This window comes from Cephus cinctus, unplaced genomic scaffold (assembly GCF_000341935.2).
Source record: "Cephus cinctus unplaced genomic scaffold, Ccin1 Ccin1_scaffold0814, whole genome shotgun sequence".
Lineage (NCBI taxonomy): Eukaryota > Metazoa > Arthropoda > Insecta > Hymenoptera > Cephidae > Cephus > Cephus cinctus.
Window position 1 is genome coordinate 374793 of NW_014333409.1, and position 23053 is coordinate 397845.

A 23053-nucleotide genomic window follows, 5' to 3' on the forward strand; every position below is an offset into this window, starting at 1 on the left:
CTATATATATATATATATACACACACACACACACACACACACACACATATATATAGTGAATATAAAGGCGTTGTTATCCTTCGCGACAGCGACCACTACTGTGGAGCACTCGACCGTCAGAGCTGAGAAGTCATTTCGATCGCGTCACCAATTTTCCGGTACCAGTGCTTATGGTATGGGTCACCCTGTATGAACGAGTGGCTTTTGAAACGGCGTGTAACGCGCTCACTAATCGTTCCGGGCCATTAAGGGTCGTCAAGAGCATCGACGTTCTTTTAAAAGCACCTTGCGAGAACTTTATTGAAGCGGGAGCGGCGGGTCGTCGCGACGACAGGTTCGATTACGGACGCGTCGTCGTAGATTCGCTTTAGAAACGCAGCTGTTGCTGAGATTGCTGAGAAAAGTTTGAGGAGCAGATGTAGGGCGATAACGATTATTAGGAATGGGGATAAAAATATTGTAGGCAAGGATCGAGGACCGTTTATGGTTAAAAAAATAATTTTACCTTTTTTGTGTAAAAAAAACAGTTTTTGAAAATTTTTCAAAATTCAAAATATCACACGGTATTATTCAATTTATTGTGATAACTTGTAATGCATATATAAATAATAGAATTTAAAAAAAAAATTTTTTCCAGGTATCTGTCACCAGGATGCAGTGCACATAACAGCTATCCTGGGGGAGAGCGTGGTGTTCAACTGTCACGTGGAGTTCCCCGGTGAGCACCCAGTGCCCTACGTTCTCCAATGGGAGAAGAAGGTAGGCGAAACGGTACGATATCGGACGACACCCTCTGCTCTATCCGTGAGTTAAAGAACGAGGGCCCCGTTCAGCGAAGTTACGTCCCTGTTGTCACTGAGCGAATCATTCCGAAAAAAAGAAGTCTTAAAGGAGAAGCGATTCGATAGCTCGGATCCAATAGAGCGAATTGCGGACGACAAAGAAAAAAAAAAAAAAAAGAAAAAAAAATTATTCCACTTGAAACAGCAGTCAAAGAAATCTGGCATCAAAGCACGACGGAAGTTTCGCAATAAGGAAACAGGAATTTAATTTAGAACGGTGGCCCGCGTGGTTTGATTACGTCGTTAAAAAAAAAAAAAAAAAAAAATTGCGCAATAAGGAAACAGGAATTTAATTTAGAACGGTGGCCCGCGTGGTTTGATTACGTCGTTAAAAAAAAAAAAAAAAAAATTGTTGCAACCGCTGACTTGATAAATAATCATGGAGTAATAATATTGTCTTGGCCTAGATTATCATACGTAACGAATAATTTATTCATTTTTCGTGGCTTCACGTTGCTTCTTCTTGTTGCCGGCGAACGGGACGCGCCGCCACTGTCGAAAGGCGTTTTTCAATAGTTGCGTCTACATACACGTTCCTTGTTTTTAGTATTGTTGGCAAGAGATGCGCTTTTTTTGGCAAATCCAATATGGACTGGAGAGGGCAGAGCCTGTTTGGTATTAATTAACATTTCACGATCATCCGTTATACTAATCAATCGAATAATCGCATCCGATTAACCTTCATTGACTATATACTATCATTAGTACATATAGTATTTACCATCATATATACATTACCCTCGTATGACCCCTGTTTAACATCGAGGTCGATCAGTTGCACCCAATGCAACCAAGTGCAATTTGTGCAACGATATGACTTTGCTGGTAACTATCGCGCGACTCTCGGGTCTCATTGGATGGTGCACAATTATTATTATTATTATTTCATAATTACCCTTCAATTATTTCTGCATTATTATTTTCGTCAAACCGCATACGAACCTAGACAGCATGCGAAGTACATGATAAAACAAAAGCATACAAAAAAAAGTCAATTTTTCAAAAAAATGCAAAATTTCTCAACGTCTGTTTATGATTGTCACCAAGAAAAAAAAATGTAATCGGAAAAAAAAGTTAATCGTAGCATGCTGCATGTCGGATAGATTAGAACGTGCTGTTGGACCACAATATATATATCACGTGTATAGCTGTGTGTTAAATTTACAAGCTAATCTATGCCAGCCACGACGTCACGTTTCAGCCGATTATTAATATGCGATGTTCACGCGGTGAATTCAATATTGACACGGCGCACCCGGCGACTCTTAATTAATTGCATAGCTAATTAAATCAGCCCACTGGGCCGACGTTATTGTCTGCCGGTCTTTGCGTAAACAATTGCGTTCCAGCACCCGGGACTTCATATCCAAGATGTCGGGGGGTTCACTCTTACACCGGGAGTCAGACCGCACACTACCCCCCTTCACCCTTGGTCATGAATATAGATAACATACCTATATAAATATACACAGCTTACCAAGCTATATGTATAGATATATAGATATCTAGTTAAATCAGCTCCGTACAGAATTGATGACGTCACAACGCTCAATAGTTCCCTCACCGTCTCATTCCTTTTCTACTTCCGATCCAGCAGTACTTCCGAGTCTCCTCGACTCGGCCCAGTCGCGAAACACGAGAATGCATTTTGTTTGCGCTTTCGTGCTGCACTGGACGAAAGAGGAAGCCCGCATAAAACTCTACGTCTCTGACGTTCCAAGGTGGACATATATGTACCGGGTGATATATATGTATATATAGCTAGATGCATCGTGGACGTTTGCACTATACCTAAAAGTGTATGACTGTACTTATAGTATTGTATATGTATATACGTCTGTACAGGCACGGGGGGCTACCACTGCCGAGTAACAGTATCTTCTGTTGTACACGGGACGTTTCTCGTGCCACCAGGATACTCTTGCACCGCTGCCACGAGGAGAATTCCTGATTAGATTACACGAACGATGCAGCCGGTATGCACTGTAAACACGGGCGTAAAATGTAAATTAGGGTTAGGGGGGGGGGGTTGGTGAAGAGGACTCGTAGCATTGTTTCGTATTCCTTGGTATTTAGTCAGTGTAGATAATGGCCTATCGAAAGGGGAAGTGTCTGGTGCCTGTAGATAATATTTCATGGGTCGATGACGCAATCGTTGATATCCCTTGTGTATTAAATATCGCGGGTTCGTTGTTTGTTAATTCGAGGGGTATTTATTAAAAAAATTTAATAACATTTCTTCCCTCATTTTTACCCCACTGATTTCATTTCACGGTCAGATTTTACTCCTTGGTTATTTCCATTGACGTATTCCGGCTTCATTTCCGGTAGAACGTGGACGCTCGTTGGGGATGGGACTTTACGTCGCAGTGCCGTACCGTAGGTAATTTAATGAAACAAATGGAGACACGAGTCAGTTTCGCAAACATTACGATGTCTTCCCTTGCAATTCAATTTTCCGATGTTTCCACTCGACTCCGGTATTCGTCCTTTTGGTCTGACAAGGGGTGCTTCTCTTTCCCTCTTGATAACGACCGATTGCTGTCGTCTTCTATTGGTACAATGGAAATAATCCTTGGTGAATAATCCTTTGGATTTCAGGGTTTGTTTTTTTTTTCGATAAAAGGAGGGACAGACTATAGGCAGATCGAGTGACGTAAATACGTCTGCGGCAGAGAGGGTTAAGAATACTCTTAATCAACCAGTGATAAAAATTCCCGGTGAACTCTTGTCAGTATCGTCTCAAAGGGCTCGAAACTGCCGATCTCTGACGAGGCTTGTGGTTAATTATTTATCACGAAGAAATTTCATCCCTGCGAAGGGATGAATTCTGCAGGATTTCAGCCTAATCGAATAAATGGCCGAAGGGCTGGGTATGGGTAGAATCAATGTCAGGGAAAATTGACGAGAGAAATATTAATTTATTTTCGGTTTAGAGGGATTGACCTTTGAACTCTTTTTTCATCCTCGTTCAATGGCTGTCCCACTTGTTTCAACCCCTTGGTATCCCTCTATAAATCGCGATTAAAATTTGCACCATCGAATTAGTAATTGCAATTTTAGCACTGTGTATCATGTATTGTCTGCACTGGCCACGTTGTTCAGTGGCGCCGCAATCGTTATGTCATAAAAAAAAAAATTCCTAGATGCCATAATATTTTACGTTTACAACAGACACAAGTAAATTCCACTATCGTGCTACGGGTATTATTTTAAAGGAAACCAAGCAAATTGTACAGATAATTGAGAACCACTGTACATACGCGACAATATCGATTCGACGTTAGCCTGTTAACCCGTAATTGGCTGAAAAATAGGACAGGGTACAAGGCAGGTTACCTCCGTGTGTAAAACCTGCACGTTGTTTGGCTGCGGATGTCAGAAAGGGATTGGGGCTAGGAGAGAGGGGGGCTGTGGAGGGGCGAAGGGTCAGGTTAAGAAGCATTCATGTGCGGAAGTCCAGGTAATGCATATAGATATACACCATGCATACGTAGATGGGTTTTTAGTATGTAGCATAGAGGGTGTACACCAGGAGGGGTAGTGAGCAATGGTGTATAGTAGCAGTAGTAATGTCCGTTACTAGCCAGACTGCACGGTTAGGGGTCGTATACATAATACAAGTCCGGAGCCTTCAGCTACTCAACTGTGTCAGGGTTACCAACCCCTTGATCCCTCACCACTTGAGATCCCACCCCTTCGTACGACCTGCTGCGCCACCCCTGTCTTACAACCCTTACACATTTACTTACCTGCAACCCTCTATCGTAGTCCGACCCTCTCGACTCGTTATCTTCGCTAATTGGCGGGGATTTTTATTATGCGACCAACCATAGACTTTCTAGGTACGGGACTCGAGCTTTTCTTGTGTAACGAGATAATTAGTAACTACTCTTCGTTGCGAATACGTAGTAGGGGGGGGGGGGTTGAAAGTTCATGTACGCAGGACGATACGTACTTATCGTATGTACATTTCCGGTAGGAAATACAGAGAGCAGGTTATCGGTAGATGCCTAGGGGAGGTTTGAGCTCTTTTTTATTACTGCTCACCCGGTATATCGTAGCTTCCAAGAATGGAAGCGGGTATGTCGAACGTCCTGCAAACGGGAACGAGTCTCTTGGCTCGTCGGAGAGGGTTGAAATGTTCTTCGATCGTGGGTCGGGGGTGGTAGTACGGGACGAGAGGGGGGGTACAGGTTGGCTCGTATGGACATTGGTGGTTGTACAGGGCGGTGCATAATTCAGCGGGGCCGCGAGTTCCTTTTTTAAAGTGGCATAAACGTTGTCTACTTACCGGAGACTGAGCAGGCTTGTATTGCTTCGGGGATTTGGGGTATGACGCGATTTTATTTGACGATTCATCCCCTGTAAGATGAGACTGGGTCAGGTTAAGGGTGCAAGGAGAGCGGGCGAAGAAAATTATTGAAAATTATATTTTTTGGTGAGGTGGAATTTTCAAGTTGGACCAAGAGTCTACTGACCTACATGGGTCGACTTTATCCCTTGGACGGTAAGGGATGATTTCGCGTTCCACTGGAAATTCCGGGGCTTAACCTGGCACAGTCGGCGAAGGGTTGCATGAAGTGGGGAGAAATGCTGGGAAAGTAGTGAAACTCTTACATCCCTTACGGAGGCGCACTTGAAAATCTTAATTTATTCCAGTTCTGCGCATCCCTGCAAACCAACCCCTTGCAAAACCCCTTTTCGCGGTGATGCATCTCGGTACGTCATCCAACCCCTAAACTCCATCATCCCTGACCACTTATATGGAAAGTTGTATGTTTACAAAGTAACGTACGGGGGGTCGGAACAGCGAGTTCCTTTACATTTATGTTTTTTTCAACCCCTTTCCCTACTCGAGAGCCGCTTTAATTTCCTTGAGGGTTTCAGGTGCTTTTTAATTTCTTTTTTCACTTCTAAACTCACTCATCCACCTTGTGCATTTTTAACCCTGTATCCTTCACCCTTTCTCTACTTTCATCATCCGCAGCCCTTAATCCGCTCGACTCAATCCACCTTCTTTAAATAAATCCTCGACAAGAAGCTACCACATATTTTTTCATCCCCTATTCTCCCTCCTTCGCAATTTTCTCAAAAGTTATCACGACGTGGTAACATAAAAAAATATAACTTAAAATCACAAATAACACTCTACCAACCCCTATCGCTGGCCATCAATATCAGCGACATGAATCAACGAACATCCGTAGTGTTCACAGGGTGTCAGGATAGGGTTGCACGAGAAGTCAGCGCCTTGGGAAATATTGAATTCACGCGAGCCGTCGAGCTGATTGCATGTGGCTATAAGTAGGTCAGTTGAAAATGGAGTATGAGTTTGAACGAGTTGATGCCCAACGTATTCCGGAATTGGGGAAGAAAACCGACAAAATACCATTAAAATTACATTTACGTATAACTGCATACGTCACATTAGATGTACGATTTTCGTCTGCACAATTTTTTTTCCTCCGCTCACGATGCATGCTTATTTGCCGTTTTGCCCGATAACGTCATTTATTTTATCTGGGGCACAGCAATACGTGCTGCTACTGTGTACCGAGTCGGTGCACGGTGCCAGGAACGGGACTATATCGCGCCGCCCCTTGGGTGTCTCGGGAAAATTGGATGTTCTTCCTGGATATACATAATACCTACCTTTGATACATAGATGCACATAGATTTTCCTGCTGTTTGAATTTTACCAAGAAACCGGAAATGGGTGGCGATATGGTTGAGCAGCTCGCGAGCACGCGATAGAATCGTTGCCTGTATAATAATGCTGAACAGTTCTAAAGTAACAGTAGAAGTATATAAGATTACTTATATACAGTATATATATCGTTGTTTCTCATTGGAACTGAATACCGATAGGCAAGTGATCCTCCTTGAAGGACGTCACTTCCTGTTCATTGCACCCTTAATCATTTTCATTCAATAAAGTCGGTGCAAGTAATTTATATATAATTCAGGTAGATCATGACTACCGGAAATTCATATACCCAAAGACGTATAGTAAAAATAAAAAATGTACCCGGAAGTACGTTTTCTGATGATTAAGTCTGTCTTGCACCCTCTTTCGATCTGCTCATCACGATCCCTCGTTTATGTTGCTTGTTGGTGTTGATGCAAGGGGCAGGAGATACCGATATACATATGGTACGAGTCGTATCCAACCCACAGCGGCGAAGGTTATGAAGGTCGTGTGTCAAAGGTCAGCCCGAATTCACCATACGGAGTGGCGAGCCTAAATCTCACCAACATCCGGGAGAGCGACCAGGGTTGGTACGAGTGCAAGGTCGTCTTCCTCAACAGGTCGCCAAACAGTCCCAAGAACGGTACCTGGTTCCATCTGGACGTACACGGTAAGCTTTTCGTTCTTAAATCCATATATAAAAAAAAAGGATAAAATATAAATCTCCAAAACATCTACAAGAAATTGGTCCAGACACAGTTCCCTTAACGGGTCGTAAAGCACCCAGTGGATGCTGTGACGAAAAATACCAGAGCGCCGTGCAGAACAGTCTCGGTTAAGAGTTGCGGTAATAGGAGCAGGAGAGGCTCGGGGGGTTGGCTGGATAAAAAAAAAGAGAGAAAAAAATAAAGTTAGTCTTAGGAAAAAAATAGGAAAAAAAAGTCGCACGGAGGGAAGAGAAAAATACTCAAGCTGGAGACTTATTGCTGCGTTTTCTCGTGTATGAAGAGAAAATGGGTACAGTGGGAAGAAGAGAATCATTTGGGTAGACTGACAGAGAGTGAGAGTTGAGCGAGAGAGTGACAGCGAGTCAGCCGGTAAGACAGAGTGAGACAGCTAGATCCCTTCTCGTTACGCTCTTCCGTTTGTAAACCGTTAGACACTCTCTTGCTCCTTTACCCCCAGCATCAACCTCGACAACCTTCCTCCCTCCCCTCCTCCTCCTGAAGCCTCCAGGAGGCAGCATCAAAGGGAAATACACGGCGCACCAGAAAGCGTTTAAGATCTTTTCTTTAACAGCGGTCGACCGTCTAATGGTCTTCCCAAAAGTTTGCAAGTATCACGTAATATCTAGCGGGATAAAACTTTTATTTTTATTTTGACTACCCTTGTATTTTAATTATTACCCCTTGTACTCGTAGTTGTCAGTATACCTTTTTCTGGTACTTATTTTTATGACTTTTATATGTTGGCAGCACCGCCTAGATTCAGCATCACACCTGAGGACATGATCTACGTGAATCTCGGAGACGCCATTATACTGAACTGTCAAGCCGAAGGCACCCCGACGCCTGAGATACTGTGGTACAAGGACGCCAATCCAGTGGAGCCATCGAACACCATTGGTATCTTTAACGATGGGACGGAATTACGATTGTCTACCATTAAGAATGAGGATATCGGTGATTACACGTGTATCGCTAGAAATGGCGAAGGTCAGATCAGTCACACTGCAAGAGTGATAGTAGCTGGTGAGTAAAATATTTTTAGTATTGATTAATGGTACCTGATTAATTTTATCGACACGACCTTTTCATCCCTTAAGTGCTACTCGAACGTGGCGTTATCAGAGTTGGGATAGGGACGACCCATTTGGTGGCTCTCATGGTTATAGAAATGACCCATGGGACCTTTGGTATATGATGTCCAGTTTCTTGAAGTTCCTTTTTTCAGAAAACTCACTCTTCAATCTCGTAAAGCTTGAAACCAATAAACTTTATGGATAAGTGCTTCTTCAGAGATGAAAAGAATATGCGGGATAGAATAGCCGTATATGCTTTTCAGGACTGGTATAAAATTTATTACCGGTCGCGTCTCCTTTGTCCGGAAATCAGGTGACATTTCAAATGATTTTACAGTTGGTACACAGAGAAAGGGAGAATATAACCAATTACTGGTCAGGGTAATAATCAGGCCGAGTTAGCAGAGTAAACATAAGACATAGGGCGTCCCATTGTAACAATTCTCTATAGAGAGGTAGTCGTTTTCTACTGCCAGGTAAAGATTGCTTGGTTGATCAGCAATTATCGAAAACTATGGAAAATCCAGCAACGAATGCTATGCACTGTCAATAGATCTTTTCCGGCACGAGAAACATTGTAAAATACACGGGAGGATTAGTTCTGCAACTAGCGCATACCTACGACGCACAGCGGCCATCACGGTAACTCCCTTGTCGTACTAGAAGCACGACTATGGGCGCGACAGTCGTTGCCATCGGTACGTCTTCTATTGCCGGTAGGTCGTGTCAGTGACAGCGATTGTCGCGCCAGTCATGATTCTAGTACGACAAGGGAATAGTTACCATGCTGGACGCTAATCCGTGGCGCTGTGCGTCGTAGGTAAGCGCCAGCTGCAGAACTAATCCTCCCGTGTATTTTACGATGTTTCTCGTGCCGGAAAAGATCTATTGACAGTGTATAGCATTCGTTGCTGGATTTGCCATAGTTTTCGATAATGGCTACGTTGCTGACCAACCAGGCAATGTTTACCTCGTAGTGGATAACGACCACCTGTCTATAGGTAATTGTTACAATTGGACGCCCATGTGTCTCGTTGACTGTGCTAACTCGGCTTGATTGCTATCCTGACCAGTAAACGTTCCTGTTCTTTTTTCGCCATGTAGGACTTGTGTACTCGAAGGATCCTGCGGTGCACTTTATATTTTTGTGCAGCCACCCTAGATTTTTAAAAGATTTAAATCCAATTTTTGAGTTTGAAAAATTTTTTCTTGTCTTTTTACAACTTTCGAGATTTTATGTAATCCCTCGTTAACGACTACGGATTTTTGGCACTGTAAGCCGTCGAGACATTGACATCGAGGATCTTTTGATTTTATCGTCCGCGATGCTTTGGGGTTGAATCGTGATCGGTTTGCAATCAGCGACTTTTCTCAGATTTTGACAGATTCGGTTTTCTTTATTAGAAGTCTTCCAGTGAATTGGATCATAGAATTTGTGGAGATGGATATCTTGAGTGAAAAAAAAAGTATAGAGGCTGGGTCATCGGGTGTGTATTTTTGTCCCGGTAGATCCTTCTTTTCCTTTTGAGGAGGTTCTTCCTCTCTTACCTCCTTTGTCAGACGTTCCGATCAATGCCAGTGGGACGCCGGAGGCGCTGCTATTATAATGTCGCGGCTTGGCAGGGTCGCGACGCCCGATAGACGGGTTTTCGCGATGGCGTCTGTAGTCGTTGAAAACGTAGCCAACGTTAGGGTATGACAGAGAAGAAGCTCCACAGGGCGCGAAAGTTCGTGAAATAAACGCGATATGCCTTATATAGAATGTCACGACGACACTTCCTGTCGATGAAAACTGGCAACTTTTAGAATTCAACGACGTACCAGGCTTCTGGCTTTCAGTGATGCCAAACCTTAGGCGCCCTCCTTTTTCTGCCTTTTGTTGGCAGCACTTCAACCTTAATCCCTTTTTCCAGGGTTCTGTATCGGCGTCGGAATGGCGACGACCTACAGATTTCCTCCCGCTTGGTTCTGTGAAGGTTTTTTAACTTATATCACATATATACATATATGTATATCTACGAGATGAGCTAGGATTTCATTGATATTAGACCGTTAGACCTTAGACCGTTTGTGGATAATTTGATTATGATGTAATAAATATAATTCAATACATATGCTACGGCTTGGTATTAGAGGCGATATCATTAATTTATATGTCTTCCGGTTGTTTCTTTGTAGTATTTAATTTTCTGTTTCTTCTAACTAGGTGGAGCTGTCATCATGGTACCACCCACTAATCAAACCAAACTCGAGGGTGAGAAGGTACAATTCTCATGCGAAGCCAAAGCACTTCCGGGTAACGTAACGGTACGCTGGTTCAGAGAGGGTGCACCTATCAACGAGGTTTCGGCTCTGAACACGAGGGTGTCCATCAGGATGGATGGGAGTTTGGTGATTAATCCAGTAAGGGCTGACGATTCAGGCCAGTATCTATGCGAAGTGACGAATGGCATTGGAGAACCACAAAGCGCCAGTGCCTATCTCAATGTGGAGTGTGAGTATTCGTTATCACGAACAGCTCACAGGGTAGTTTCCAAGAAATTAAATTTAAGCACAGAAACTATAGCGACTTGATAAATAATTAAAAAATCTTTTTTAGATCCCGCCAAGGTGACCTTCACCCCTACAGTTCAGTACTTGCCTTTCCGTCTGGGCGGGGTGGTACAGTGTTACATCAAGGCAAATCCACCCCTTCAGTATGTCACCTGGACCAAGGATAAACGTCTCCTGGAGCCTTATCAGACCAAAGATATCGTTATCATGAATAACGGTTCTCTCCTGTTCACCAGAGTCAATGAGAATCATCAAGGACGTTACACGTGCACACCGTATAATGCTCAGGGTACACAGGGTAGTTCAGCCCCTATGGAGGTGCTCGTAAGAAATCCCCCTGTCTTCATCCTGGAACCCAATGTATCCTACCAGAGGAAGGTGGGCGAGACCGTCGAGATGCACTGCGTCGCCCAAGAAGCTGAGGGCACTCAAAAACCTATAATTCAATGGCAAAGGGTAGGTTCATTTTATTCAATTGATGACGCTATCTATTATATTAATTATACCATTTACCACGCAGAGGGATGGTTCACCAATTCCACGGAACCGGGCTAAAGTCGTAGAGGGTAATTTGACTATTGAAAGTCTAAGGCGTTCTGATTTCGGTCATTATCAGTGCGTCGCGTCGAACGAAGTGGCGACCATAATGGCCACTACGCAACTCATCGTCGAGGGCACCCAACCCCATGCACCCTATAACGTTACTGGTGTTGCTAGTGAATTCCAAGTTAATCTCACTTGGTTACCAGGATACTCGGGTGGTCCTGATTACAAGCAGGATTACACTATCTGGTAAGTGACGGCAGTAATTATTTTATCATTTTTTTATACTTGACTACGAGGATGCGGATGATAATAAGACTCTGAAGAACTTTAGGTTATAAAATTTGCTTACGGATAATTTGGTATGTATACTAGTAAATTTTTAAATAAAATTTTAACAATTCACGACGCTTATACCGTAGAAATTTCGTGCTCATTCGTTCCACTTAACGCAATTAATTTTTTTCATTGAAAAAAAAAAAAATAAACAAGCTTACATCTTTCCAGTCGTACCCATGCAAAATTGTAAAATAACATTTTACAAAATTGTAAAATAACATTTTATTATCATCACTTATGTATTATCACTGATGTAATATATTGATGAAATAATGTATGATTTTTTTTTCTTATTTAGGTACAGAGAAGCTGGTACTTCCGAATGGACCACAATTCCTGTAACTCCTTCCGGAAGTACATCGGTAACCATAAGCCGACTCACCCCCAGCACGGTGTACGAATTCCAGGTAATCGGGAAGAATGCCCTGGGTGACGGTATGCTCAGCAAAGTCATCACCTTGCGGACTCTTGGTGAGTAATTAAAGAGACGGATAAAAGAAAAATCATGAATCTCGCAAACAAACGAATCATTTCTTTAATAACGTAGACGTCATACTGATGTTAAAATATTTGAATAGAATTCACTAATAACAATTGTGCATGATACTAATACCTGAACTCCATGACTTTCCTATTTTTCTCCTTTTCTTTTCACGCCTCAAGATGTCGGAGGAACTCGTTCAGCTACTCCGGCATCCAGCGCACCATCCGATCAGAGTGGTAAGCCACTATGGAAAAAACCCATAGAAAATACCGTCGAATATATCATTAGATCCACGACTCTGCCGTTTTTTCTTAATTCTATATTACGTGTATTCGTATAGTTTTACAGCGAATTGGAGTGCGTTTCGTTGGTACGAGGACCTCGTTTCCCTTTATTGTTCTTGAGGAATAGTCTATGAATTGGGAATATGTCCATGGGTACATTAGATTAGGCCGACCGTCGTATTGGCATTGTACTATAAATACTCTATGGGATGTTGCTTTATGGGATTTACTTTATGATGATTCTTTTGCTTTTATCAGTTCCCTTTGATGTTAATCTTTTATTTGGATCTTTGATTCATTTATCATTTCTGGTGGGATATTTTGATCGTTTCCTTATGCTTTGATTGATTTTAATTTCTCTATATTTTTATTTAACCATTTCTTTAATCTCTACCCTTGGCGTATGTGCTGTAATACATTTTTTTTTCATTGTAATTAAAATTTCTCTTTTTTCATTTATTTGATATTTCTATTCTCGATCTATGCTTCTTTCTCGTTTCTTCTTTCTTTCTTAATACTAATTTATCTTGTCTCGTGTGTTATTTCTATATCTTGTACCTGATACTAACACATTTATTACTTGGGTGGTTACTATATGAAATTTTGAGTTTTCTATTTAAACAAAAATCAGTATCATTCATGTTTTTTCATATTTTTCTCTCATTTCAGACATCTTAGATTATAATACTCTTATATTATCAACTAATTCCACAGGAAATCCCGTGCACCCGTCAATCATGCGTCCTAAAGGTATTACTGCATTTACTTTCATTTTTTATTTATATTATTAAAAAAATTTATGTTTCCACAAATTTGTTCTCTATACAATTCCATATCTATTCATTCATCTGAACAATTGTTTGTCTTTATAACTTTACAACATTTATTTGGAAACCCTGATTTATTTATAAAATGAAACGTTAACCGTATCTCAAAAAATGCCGTTCGCAAAAAATTAGTTTGTGCGAGCCACACTCCTCGTTATTTTAATTTGAAAATACGTAAATTTCAAACAAGCTGTATAATGAATCCAAAAACATTTACCACCCAAAAAAAAAGCGAAACAGAAGGGACCCATAAAATCAGTACATTTACGTGGAATAGGTACCATGGGAAAATCAGTTAACACAAAATCTCGTTATTTCGTAAAACGCGTGGGGTCACTCCCTACATACATATACATTCGTTGACCGTTTTCAAACTGTCAAACGTATATACTCTGTACATATCCGCACTTTTTTACACTCGCGTTTCCCCTCGTGAACATTTAACAACGCTGTTTACTCGAGTACATCGTCGTTTCGGCGCTAACGCAAAAATCTCCATTCAATTGCAACTGGTAACAACAATAACAATAATGAAGGCGTGCGGAAGCGGGCGACACGAGAGAGAAATTAAAAAATCAAACCTGGAGTGTGCTCTTGGAGAAAAATATTATCGGCGTTAAACGAACGCTTTTCAAGCTATTTGTTTTTTCTATTAAAAGCGAACAAAAAAACCAGAATCCGTCGAAATCACTGGTAAACGTTAAAACCGTTTGACACTTGACGATCTACAACTGATTTTGGTTCGATTGATCAAAGGACGAGGTATTTCAGCGGTGCGCAAAGTTGAAACAGCATGCTCTGGCTCTAGTTTGCGAATTTAGAAAGACAAAAAAAAAGAGTAGACATAAAATTAACGTGTTATTTAAAATCAGTCGACGTGTTTTAACATTTTTTCTTTCAAAATAATTTTGCGAAGTATAAATGGCTAAAACTTCGCGATAACCTAATTTTGCATTATATCACAATGGCGAATTAAAATCCTACGCGAAAACGGTTCTTGTATACGTCACAAGGATTTTGCAAAATCTTACTGGTGAAAATGAAAAAAAAAATTGTCCCGTAAAAAAGTCATGCGTGTATTTTTGTTACCTCATTTCATTTTCCACTTTCTCTTTCTTACTCTCTCTTTCTACTCTATCTTACTCGTCCGCTGTCACCTCGTCACGAATTTACATTTTCGCGAGGCTCGCGCTAGCCGGGCCATCGGTAGGCGTAGGTCCTTACCAAGGATTAATCGTCCTCGTCCCGAGATGAAGCCAATTATACGTACCTATGAGAACTGCCTTAATAGCAAAATGGGTGATTCGTGGATCTGTCGCGCGACCCTCTTCGGAATTCTCTGCTCGGGATCCTCCCCACGGGGGTTCCGGGACTCTGAAAGAATCGTCCTTCGTTCTAAAGCCTCTCTCGTATCAGGACCAAAGCCAGGTCCGCCCAGGAACCTGACCATCACGGAGGTCACCAACGGATTCCTCATCACCTGGGAGCAACCGCTTGAACGAAGTCATTTGGTAGAGTTCTACACGATCCAGTACAAGACTGATGGAGACTGGAAGACGGTCAACAAGGGACAAATCCGACCCGAGGAAACCCGTTTCCTAAGTGAGTAATATGAGTCTTCATCAGCTGAACAATAATAATTATAATTGATAAACCATTAGAAAATATATTAACGAATTCGTATAATTGTAAAATAACATTTTTTGTTTTTCTTATCAACAGTGAAAAATGTCGTCGGTGGGAAAACCTATTACTTTCAAGTATTCGCTAATTCGTCGACGAATTATGGCGCCAGCGAGGTCGTCAAGTTTCTGGTTCCGGCACACGTCAAGCACAAGGCCATCACGGCCGGTATCGTGGGTGGTATACTCTTCTTCATCGTCGCCATCATCCTGAGCATATGCGCTGTCAAGATATGCAACAAGCGGAAGCGACGAAAACAAGAGAAAGGTACACCCCGTGGCGGAACGTCGTCTGCGTCTACTCATTTTTGACATCACAGCCTGCGTCTGTGCTCCGGGAACCGTTTCGTGTACTGAGATGACATTTTCTTAAATGATTTATGGTACTTTAAAAATCAAAGATATTCACTCTTATCTAATTCACAAAATAATATATAGATTTACTTCGGAGTTCACTTTTCCTTGCTATTAGTATTATTACTATGGTATATCATAGTGCCCAGGAGAAGGGTACCCAACCTTTTTAGAATCTTCGTCATTCTCAAGGTGTAACGGTACTGGCAACGCAGAGGCTGGGCGTGCACCTGAAAACCTGAACATATACCTATTTAACATAATTTTGTAACATTATAGAACTGCTTTCAGCGTATAACATGGTGGCCTGTCGGGTCACCGACTCACGGAATGGCGCCGGGCAGGGGCTCCAAGGAACAGTGCCTTTGAAAAAGTGAGTTTCCATATTCGAACCCATGTTTCACAGATATTAAGGATTCGAATTATTATTTGGATTCTGAAAAAAAAAATAATATACATATATGGGGAACATTTAGATATAACACGGGATTATTACATATTACGTAGAATATATTATGGGAGTTTGCACTCGCGTTTCCCATCACCGCTATTATATATTTCACCTATACTATACTATATTGTATAGTATATTAAATACTTCTTAGATATAATTACATCCCAATAGTATCACTGTTGACTATAATTAGTACCTATCATTAAAGAACATTCCCGCGTACCTTTTGGATACTTTCATATACAGTTTTAATTGTACTTAGAACATTGACCGTTCTATTAGTTAGCGATGATACTCGTGAGTGCAAATTCAAAATTTGAAAAAATAATATATATGAGGCCACTACTAGGATTAGCAGTCTAGTGATTAAGTCCCCGAGCAAATAGGTAAACCAAAGCACCGTCAACAATATTCACGGATCACTCGGTATATATTCAGTATGCATAAGTATATGAATATATTCGTTTGCTGCTATAGCGATATATATTAATATACCTATATGTATATCTGAAGTACGAGAAGACTCAGTGAGCTCAAACGAGGATAAAGAAAAATTTCATATGGATCCTGTATATGCATATATCATATATATATTATATATTATATCGATATATAGATATATATGAATATATGCGACTAGTACATCGGCCCTCACGAAAACCCTGGTCTTCTTGTCTACCATTGTAACACATAAGCTTTTAGATTCTTAGAGACCGGCAGACTTAACCGCAGCAGAGGTATTCTGGACGAGGTTGGAGTGCGACGCGTTCCACTCACCCTATATAATATTATAATATTATATCTCACTGTATATCTCTATATCTTATAACGACTACTTTTCTATATTTCTGTACACCCGGATCGTACGAGACCGGGGATCGATTGATGAAAGTATATTCTACCCGTCACCGATATACCGATATTATAATGATATAACGATCATAATATACATATACTATGAATATATATTATATCATATAATGTATATGGCAAATCACCCATGCCTAAAAATCACACGCACATCAGACACCGATTATAGTATATTAATATAAATCCTGTATATCTTTCCGTTTGTCTCTGTCTGTTTCTCTTCACTTTCTCTTTCTATCATTATCTTTATATATCTCTGATCGCGTGGCTACACAAATTATTATTTGATTCATATCGCGTCGTAATGGCATCCAAAAGTCCACAATACGACTGCAGTGATGCCTATTCTGGATTAACCTTTAGTTATTGTCTCGGATTCGCGTAATATCGTACGACAAGTACCAAGGTACTATTGTTGTTAATTACGAGCCCGTATCCTACGTTCGTAATGAGATCAATCGTTAATTGCGCACCACCACTTCCACCAGTACCACCATTACCACAACGACCAATTATTTTTGATGACCGTTCTCCATTTTGTTTTAGTGAAAAAAAAAGTGACAATCTCTATTATTAATAATAGAGATTATTCTTTTGTTATTTTTTTCCCCCCTATTTTTCGTCTCTCTGTGTAAATCTCTTATTGAGGTTCCGCTTGTACTATTTGTCCCCGGGGATTCCCCGAGCTACGGGACTCCGACAGGTATAAACTGTACAGCCACGGGGAATCCCCTGTCCCAAAGTATCCTTTTACAAGACGAAAATCCAATCCAACGTTATTTCCTACTCCTTCATGATTTTCCTTGGGGCGCACTCGATTGCTCCCGATTGTGTGTTGCGCGCGCGAAATCACTTTTGAAAATCATTCGCGTCATTGAATATCCAGAACGGGCTGGACGGTTCAGCCACTGCCGGAATACATAAATTAGTATATGGGTGGCCCCTATTTAGCCTTTGCAAACAAAGCTATAGGTTAAAAACAGTCTATAAGTATATTTACAAGGAAAACCAAAAAAAAAAAAACATGATAAAACAGTCTTGTGTAACAAAAGTTCTCTCTCTCGAGAGGCATATATATGCATTGAGTTGCAAGAAACAAAGACTAGAAATAGTATGTTTGTTAGATGCTTTTTCAACTTTGCTCAAAGATGAAAAAAAAAGAGAGGGAAGAGGGATTAAGAAACGACTTAGACTGAACTTAATAGAGGGGAGAAAAAAATCTTTAAATTAAAAAAATAACATGGTGACTTCTCGAATCAATGCTCGACACACAACGTGGTGTCTCTTGTCCTCTGTGTGTTCTGTAGGTCGACAAACTTAAACGCGTGCGGCGAGTCAGTGTCGACGCTGACCCGTTGCAGCCCGTTGAATCCGCAACCACAACCTCTTCATCAACCACTTCCTACGCAAGTAACCCCTGCCACTGCCATCTCGGAGCAGGTCCACGAGGCCCCCCCGAATCGTGACCATCACGCGCTCCATCTCGAAAACCGAGATTACGAGAGCGTATTTATCATAGAGAGGCGGAACAGTAAGCCTAACCTCCGCTAGCAACGTGAATACCCACGGGATTAATTATTGATAGCCATCATGAGTCCCAAGGTCAAAGTCGACCGACCGGGGGTCGATAAAGAAAATCGAAAGAACGCCCTTAAAGCGGTGGGACACATCACCCTCTCACCAACCACCATCACTACCAACAACTACTGCTACTACTGTTACTACTACTATTACTACTACTAGTACTACCTACTACTATTACAACCACTACGTACTACTACTCAACTACTTACTACTACTTACTACTACTACTACTACTACTATCTACTACTTAGGACGATTGTCATGACTGTAGATGAGATGAGCAATACAGGCAAACAGCTAGGACTCACTAGTAATTCCAGTCAGTACCCTTATCTGTTCGGCGGTCTAGGGAGTACATAGATATGAAGCCCGGTTAACGTTGGGCTTGTTTTATTTATTAATCGGTCAATTCGCGATTTAATATTTTTATTGTTATACTTGCCTTTTTAAGTCATACGTGCTCTGTCTTTCTATCTATTTCTCTATGGCTCTTTTCTCTTTCTATCTCTATCTCGCTATCTGCTCATTTTACAGTATGTTATTTATCTTTATCTTTTTTATTATTATAAATCCTCTTTTTATACTTTTTTTTTTAACTCTTATATATTCCATTGCTCATTGGGATCCTATTCACTTTTGCACTTGTTCGCTCACTTCATTGATCACCTCTATTAGTCATTTTGTTACTTGCACAGGCATTACCCTGCTCAGTGACGTTTTTTCATATAGAGCACCGTCCTTTTTTTATACTTTTGAATAAACTTTTCATTATCAATTGTCACGTGCTTCGAATAGTCATCAAGACTCGCTTTACGTATCATCCACTTTGATCATCTAGTATAACGTTTATAATCTTATAATCCTTTATTAAGGTACATAATTTCCTATTGGCATCCTTATCGGGATCTATAAACAGCCATAATCGATGAATCGCGAGAGTCCTTTGTCATACTTTTTTTATATTGCGTGGGGAATTTTTGAAAAAAAAAATGGGTCTATTATATTTCCGAACGGATGGATCCTTGTGAATCTTGCCGAAAAAATAGAAATTGTACATAACACGTACTTTAAAGGCTCGTTCCTTTTTATTCTTTTCACTGTCTCGATTCTAAACGAGCCATAATGCCATTTTAAAAAAACTATATAAAAATAACGTATCATATAAGGGACCCGGAAAATAGGTACTCCGATTTCTTAAACGATCTGAATATCCAGATACAAAATACCATTGTCCCCTCCTCCGCCCCATTTTATTCGTTCAATTTGCACGATATCGTCGTTGAATTACTTTTATCGAAATCTGATAATCAATAAGTTTTTAGTATCCAGATATTATCATCCAAGTAGATTCAGAGACATCAAAATGATTCAGTCCCATAACTGTCTGACTTACTTTCGTTCTCATTCTCAGACCATTACTTTTTTGATTCAATCTTCTACTATTCTTATTGTTCCCTATCTATGCTTGTAATCCATTCGCATCTCCTTCTACGTTCCTTTCACCCTTTCTTCAATCTCTTTGACACTTTCATTCTGCTTCTGCTATATATCTGCCATTTATATTTTGTTGTATTGTCTGACCCTTCAGTGGTAAAAGCTACTATAGAAAATTCTACAGTTTCCTTTCAAGATGACTTTTCGTTGAAATTGTTTTATCTCCCTTGCATTACCTTTATCGTCTCTCTACTTGTTTACTGCTTTCCTTTTACTTCCACTTACTCATCTGTACTTCTATCTTGTTTCTTTACTACGTTCTTGCCTTGAAAGACACGTCTCTTGCGGAATGGCCTTTATCGCCGATGACGACCAAGAGACGAGCTTGGAAATAGTTGAAGAAACTATTATTTAATAAAAATTACAATTCTTGCCAATCTTTTTCGCTGGTATAATTTTTTTTAATGATCCCTTATAACAAATCTTGGTCGTCATTGATTTCTTATGCTTTTATCAATGATTCGTTTATACGAATTTTAGACGAGTGGTTTTCGAATAATTTATTGCCATTCGTCCGACTCGTATGAATTATCGTTACCTACACTCGTGCCTCAACTTAGCGTCATGTTAATTAAAAAAAATTTTTCATAATTCACTATCCAATCTTTTTCTTCGACTGTCTTCTGCCTCTCTCTGTCAGTGACTCGCTGGAATTCACGTAAGACGCGCATCCGGGCCGTGAACCGTGCCGATGATCTATTTGCTCCCAACACCACCGCCTAGAAGTAACGTTCAATTATTTAGCGTTCATTATTATTCTTATTATTATCGTCATCATCACCACGATTGTTTTTGTGAATGTAATCGTTGTGTTACAACATTCTCTCTCCCCGATCTTTCCTTGCTGCCGGACCCGAAGGAGGAAAAAAGGTGACGAGTTTCGGAGCACCTAAATCCACGATTACTAAAACACTATTGAATCAAAATGAGACAAAGAAAAGTCGTATAAAATTGCAGAGAAAAAAATTTTAAAATCAGTATTGAGAAAAAAGAATGAAACAAAAAAAGAGATTGAGAAAAAATTATATTTGAATTGAGAATCTACTCACTGCCCGATACCACCACCACCACAGCCCTCACGACCTTTCACCTATCACTGTCCAGTTGGCCACTGAATTTCCCCCACGTCACTCTGACCCTTGAAGAGAAAAAAAAAAATGAAAATTATCACTTTCGCACCGGAATGCGCATGGGCATGCCATATATCCCTGCCTGCATCCAAAGTTACTTTCAGTAACTCTCGTTGACATATGATTTTTTTCGTTACGTTGTCTGTGCTGTTTTGTCATTGTTGCACGTTGCTGTTTTTCTGGTCGACGTTGCAGGAGGTCGTTACCATAAATTGTCTGATAAAAGACAATGTTTCAGACAGAGAGTTTGTCATTGCTTTAGGATTTCAGGAAGTCAGCATGTATTCTTTTTTTTCCGATTGGTGCTGCCTGATTGAATTAGGGCTTGAGAGAGACAAGGAAAGCGAAGTTATTACCTCCTGCAACGCTCGTACCGTTGCTGTTGCCAATCGCCATTACCACATCTAACATCGCTTGTATCTACCGTAGACCTAGAAAAAGCCGAGTACCAGGTCTAAGTCTACTTCGTGAGATCCTAAGTCCTGACACTCCGGACTCCTCCCGTGGACGGCCGCTGGGTAAAATCTCCCGGGCGGCCGACGGCCGCTTCGTCATAGCGGATTCGGTGATCAGCTCGGCAGACAACAGCATCCTTGACGCCTCGAGCAGCGACGACGGCGGCTTCCTGCCGAAGACGAGACTCAAGTCATCCTGGCGTAGACCGTTGGTGGGCAACAGTCAACTCAGCCTACGCTCCGACGGTAGTGGAGTCTCTGTGGGTCTGCCAGGAGGACAGTTGGCAGGCGTCGTGGCAGCTGTGACGAGACCCAGACCTGGTGCAATATGTACCATATCCTCCCCAAGGTTTTTGGCCAGTTCACCAGCCGGTCCTCACGTACCTTGGTCGCCCATGTACTTCAGTGATCTCAGCTCAGTCAGACAACCTTCATCCGGAGGAGAAAGATCCTTTCCGACGCCACCAGGATACCTTCAACTAAAATCCGTTCACCAACGTTACAGTCAGGAATTACCGTCCTTACGTGCTATACACGCAGAGTCCAGGAGGTTCATTCCGGTTCAACCCTTAGCGACCTCGTCGCCGCCACAATCAGCAGGTAGACCCAGGGCGCGGTTACCACCAAGACACGCAAGGCACGCCAGGTCGGCACCTGAGCTGGCAGCATCGCCAGACCTGGAGACATCGCCGGAAAGCAGGTCTAGTAGCTCCGGTTTTGGTAGTAAAAATACGTCCCAACAAAATCAAAGCTCCAGGTCAGGATCCACTGTTGCCGAATGGCGACCACCGCCCTACAGGCCACCGCCGCCGCCTTTGATCGGCCGATGGCTTGAACTTCAGGAAGGCAAAGTGACCCAGACTGCAGTCGACGCTGGAAGTGTCGACGGTCACTACGAATTCGATCCAGTTTCCTGTACGCCGACGCCGACCTCGGCTTCCACACCTACCAGAGAAGAACGACCACCGACTCATCAGATGCATACGATACACGGGCCACATCTTCATCAAGTACACACTGTTCATCATCAGGCACCCAGGTACACTAGGGATAACATAGAGGCCAGGGTGCAAGCGATGAAGGCGGAATTCCATCAGTTTCGCCAACGACAAGCTAGAAGACGACAAAGTGCTCATCTCGAGAGTGCTTGCTAATAATCACACAAAGTACATCACAGTATGAAACAACAGAGATAAACGTGATCGAATTTCAAGTACCAGTAACCGACCAGAACATTATATATATACTATTGACATACGTCAAAACGACCATGAAGAGCAAATAGCGAGATCTCATAAATCACCGTGCTTCATCCTATCCGGTTACCGTAGACCTTATTGAGTTCTCGTCTACGAAACGAAGAGTGAAGAATGAAAATGAAGAGAGAAGAAAAACATTAAGGGACCGCTAATTTTAATGATTAATCGATTGGGTGAAAGGTCAGAGTTCACTCTCGAGTAAAAGAAGTGAGTGGCCGAGGTGTTCCCGTAGGCTCAACAGGATCATCTCGGTCCCAAGGCATAATACTCCAAAGAAACTGTACTACGTGCTGTATACCTTCTAACAAGAATTAACATTAACGTAATCCTAAGGTAATTGATAATTAACAGAGAATTAAAAGTGAACGAAAAAAATGAAATATATATAAACGAACGAGGGGGGGGG

At 41.5% G+C, this 23053-nt stretch overlaps 1 protein-coding gene and 1 long non-coding RNA gene across 2 annotated transcripts in view; both read left to right on the forward strand.

Moving 5' to 3' along the window:
• LOC107270751 (protein turtle) overlaps nucleotides 1–23053 on the forward strand; it is a gene marked incomplete in the record, with an annotated part of 104179 nt that overhangs the window by 76393 nt on the left and 4733 nt on the right. Inside the window, 13 exon segments of the mRNA XM_025088081.1 lie at nucleotides 638–771; nucleotides 6979–7204; nucleotides 8010–8285; nucleotides 10542–10829; nucleotides 10935–11344; nucleotides 11409–11680; nucleotides 12069–12241; nucleotides 12434–12490; nucleotides 13253–13288; nucleotides 14782–14967; nucleotides 15088–15315; nucleotides 15681–15774; nucleotides 21363–23043. Coding sequence (XP_024943849.1) covers nucleotides 638–771; nucleotides 6979–7204; nucleotides 8010–8285; nucleotides 10542–10829; nucleotides 10935–11344; nucleotides 11409–11680; nucleotides 12069–12241; nucleotides 12434–12490; nucleotides 13253–13288; nucleotides 14782–14967; nucleotides 15088–15315; nucleotides 15681–15774; nucleotides 21363–22542 — 3560 coding nt within the window.
• Nucleotides 18641–20961, forward strand: LOC112494808. The gene is made up of 2 exons (XR_003060657.1): nucleotides 18641–20528; nucleotides 20663–20961. It is a non-coding gene; the product is annotated as an uncharacterized LOC112494808 (long non-coding RNA).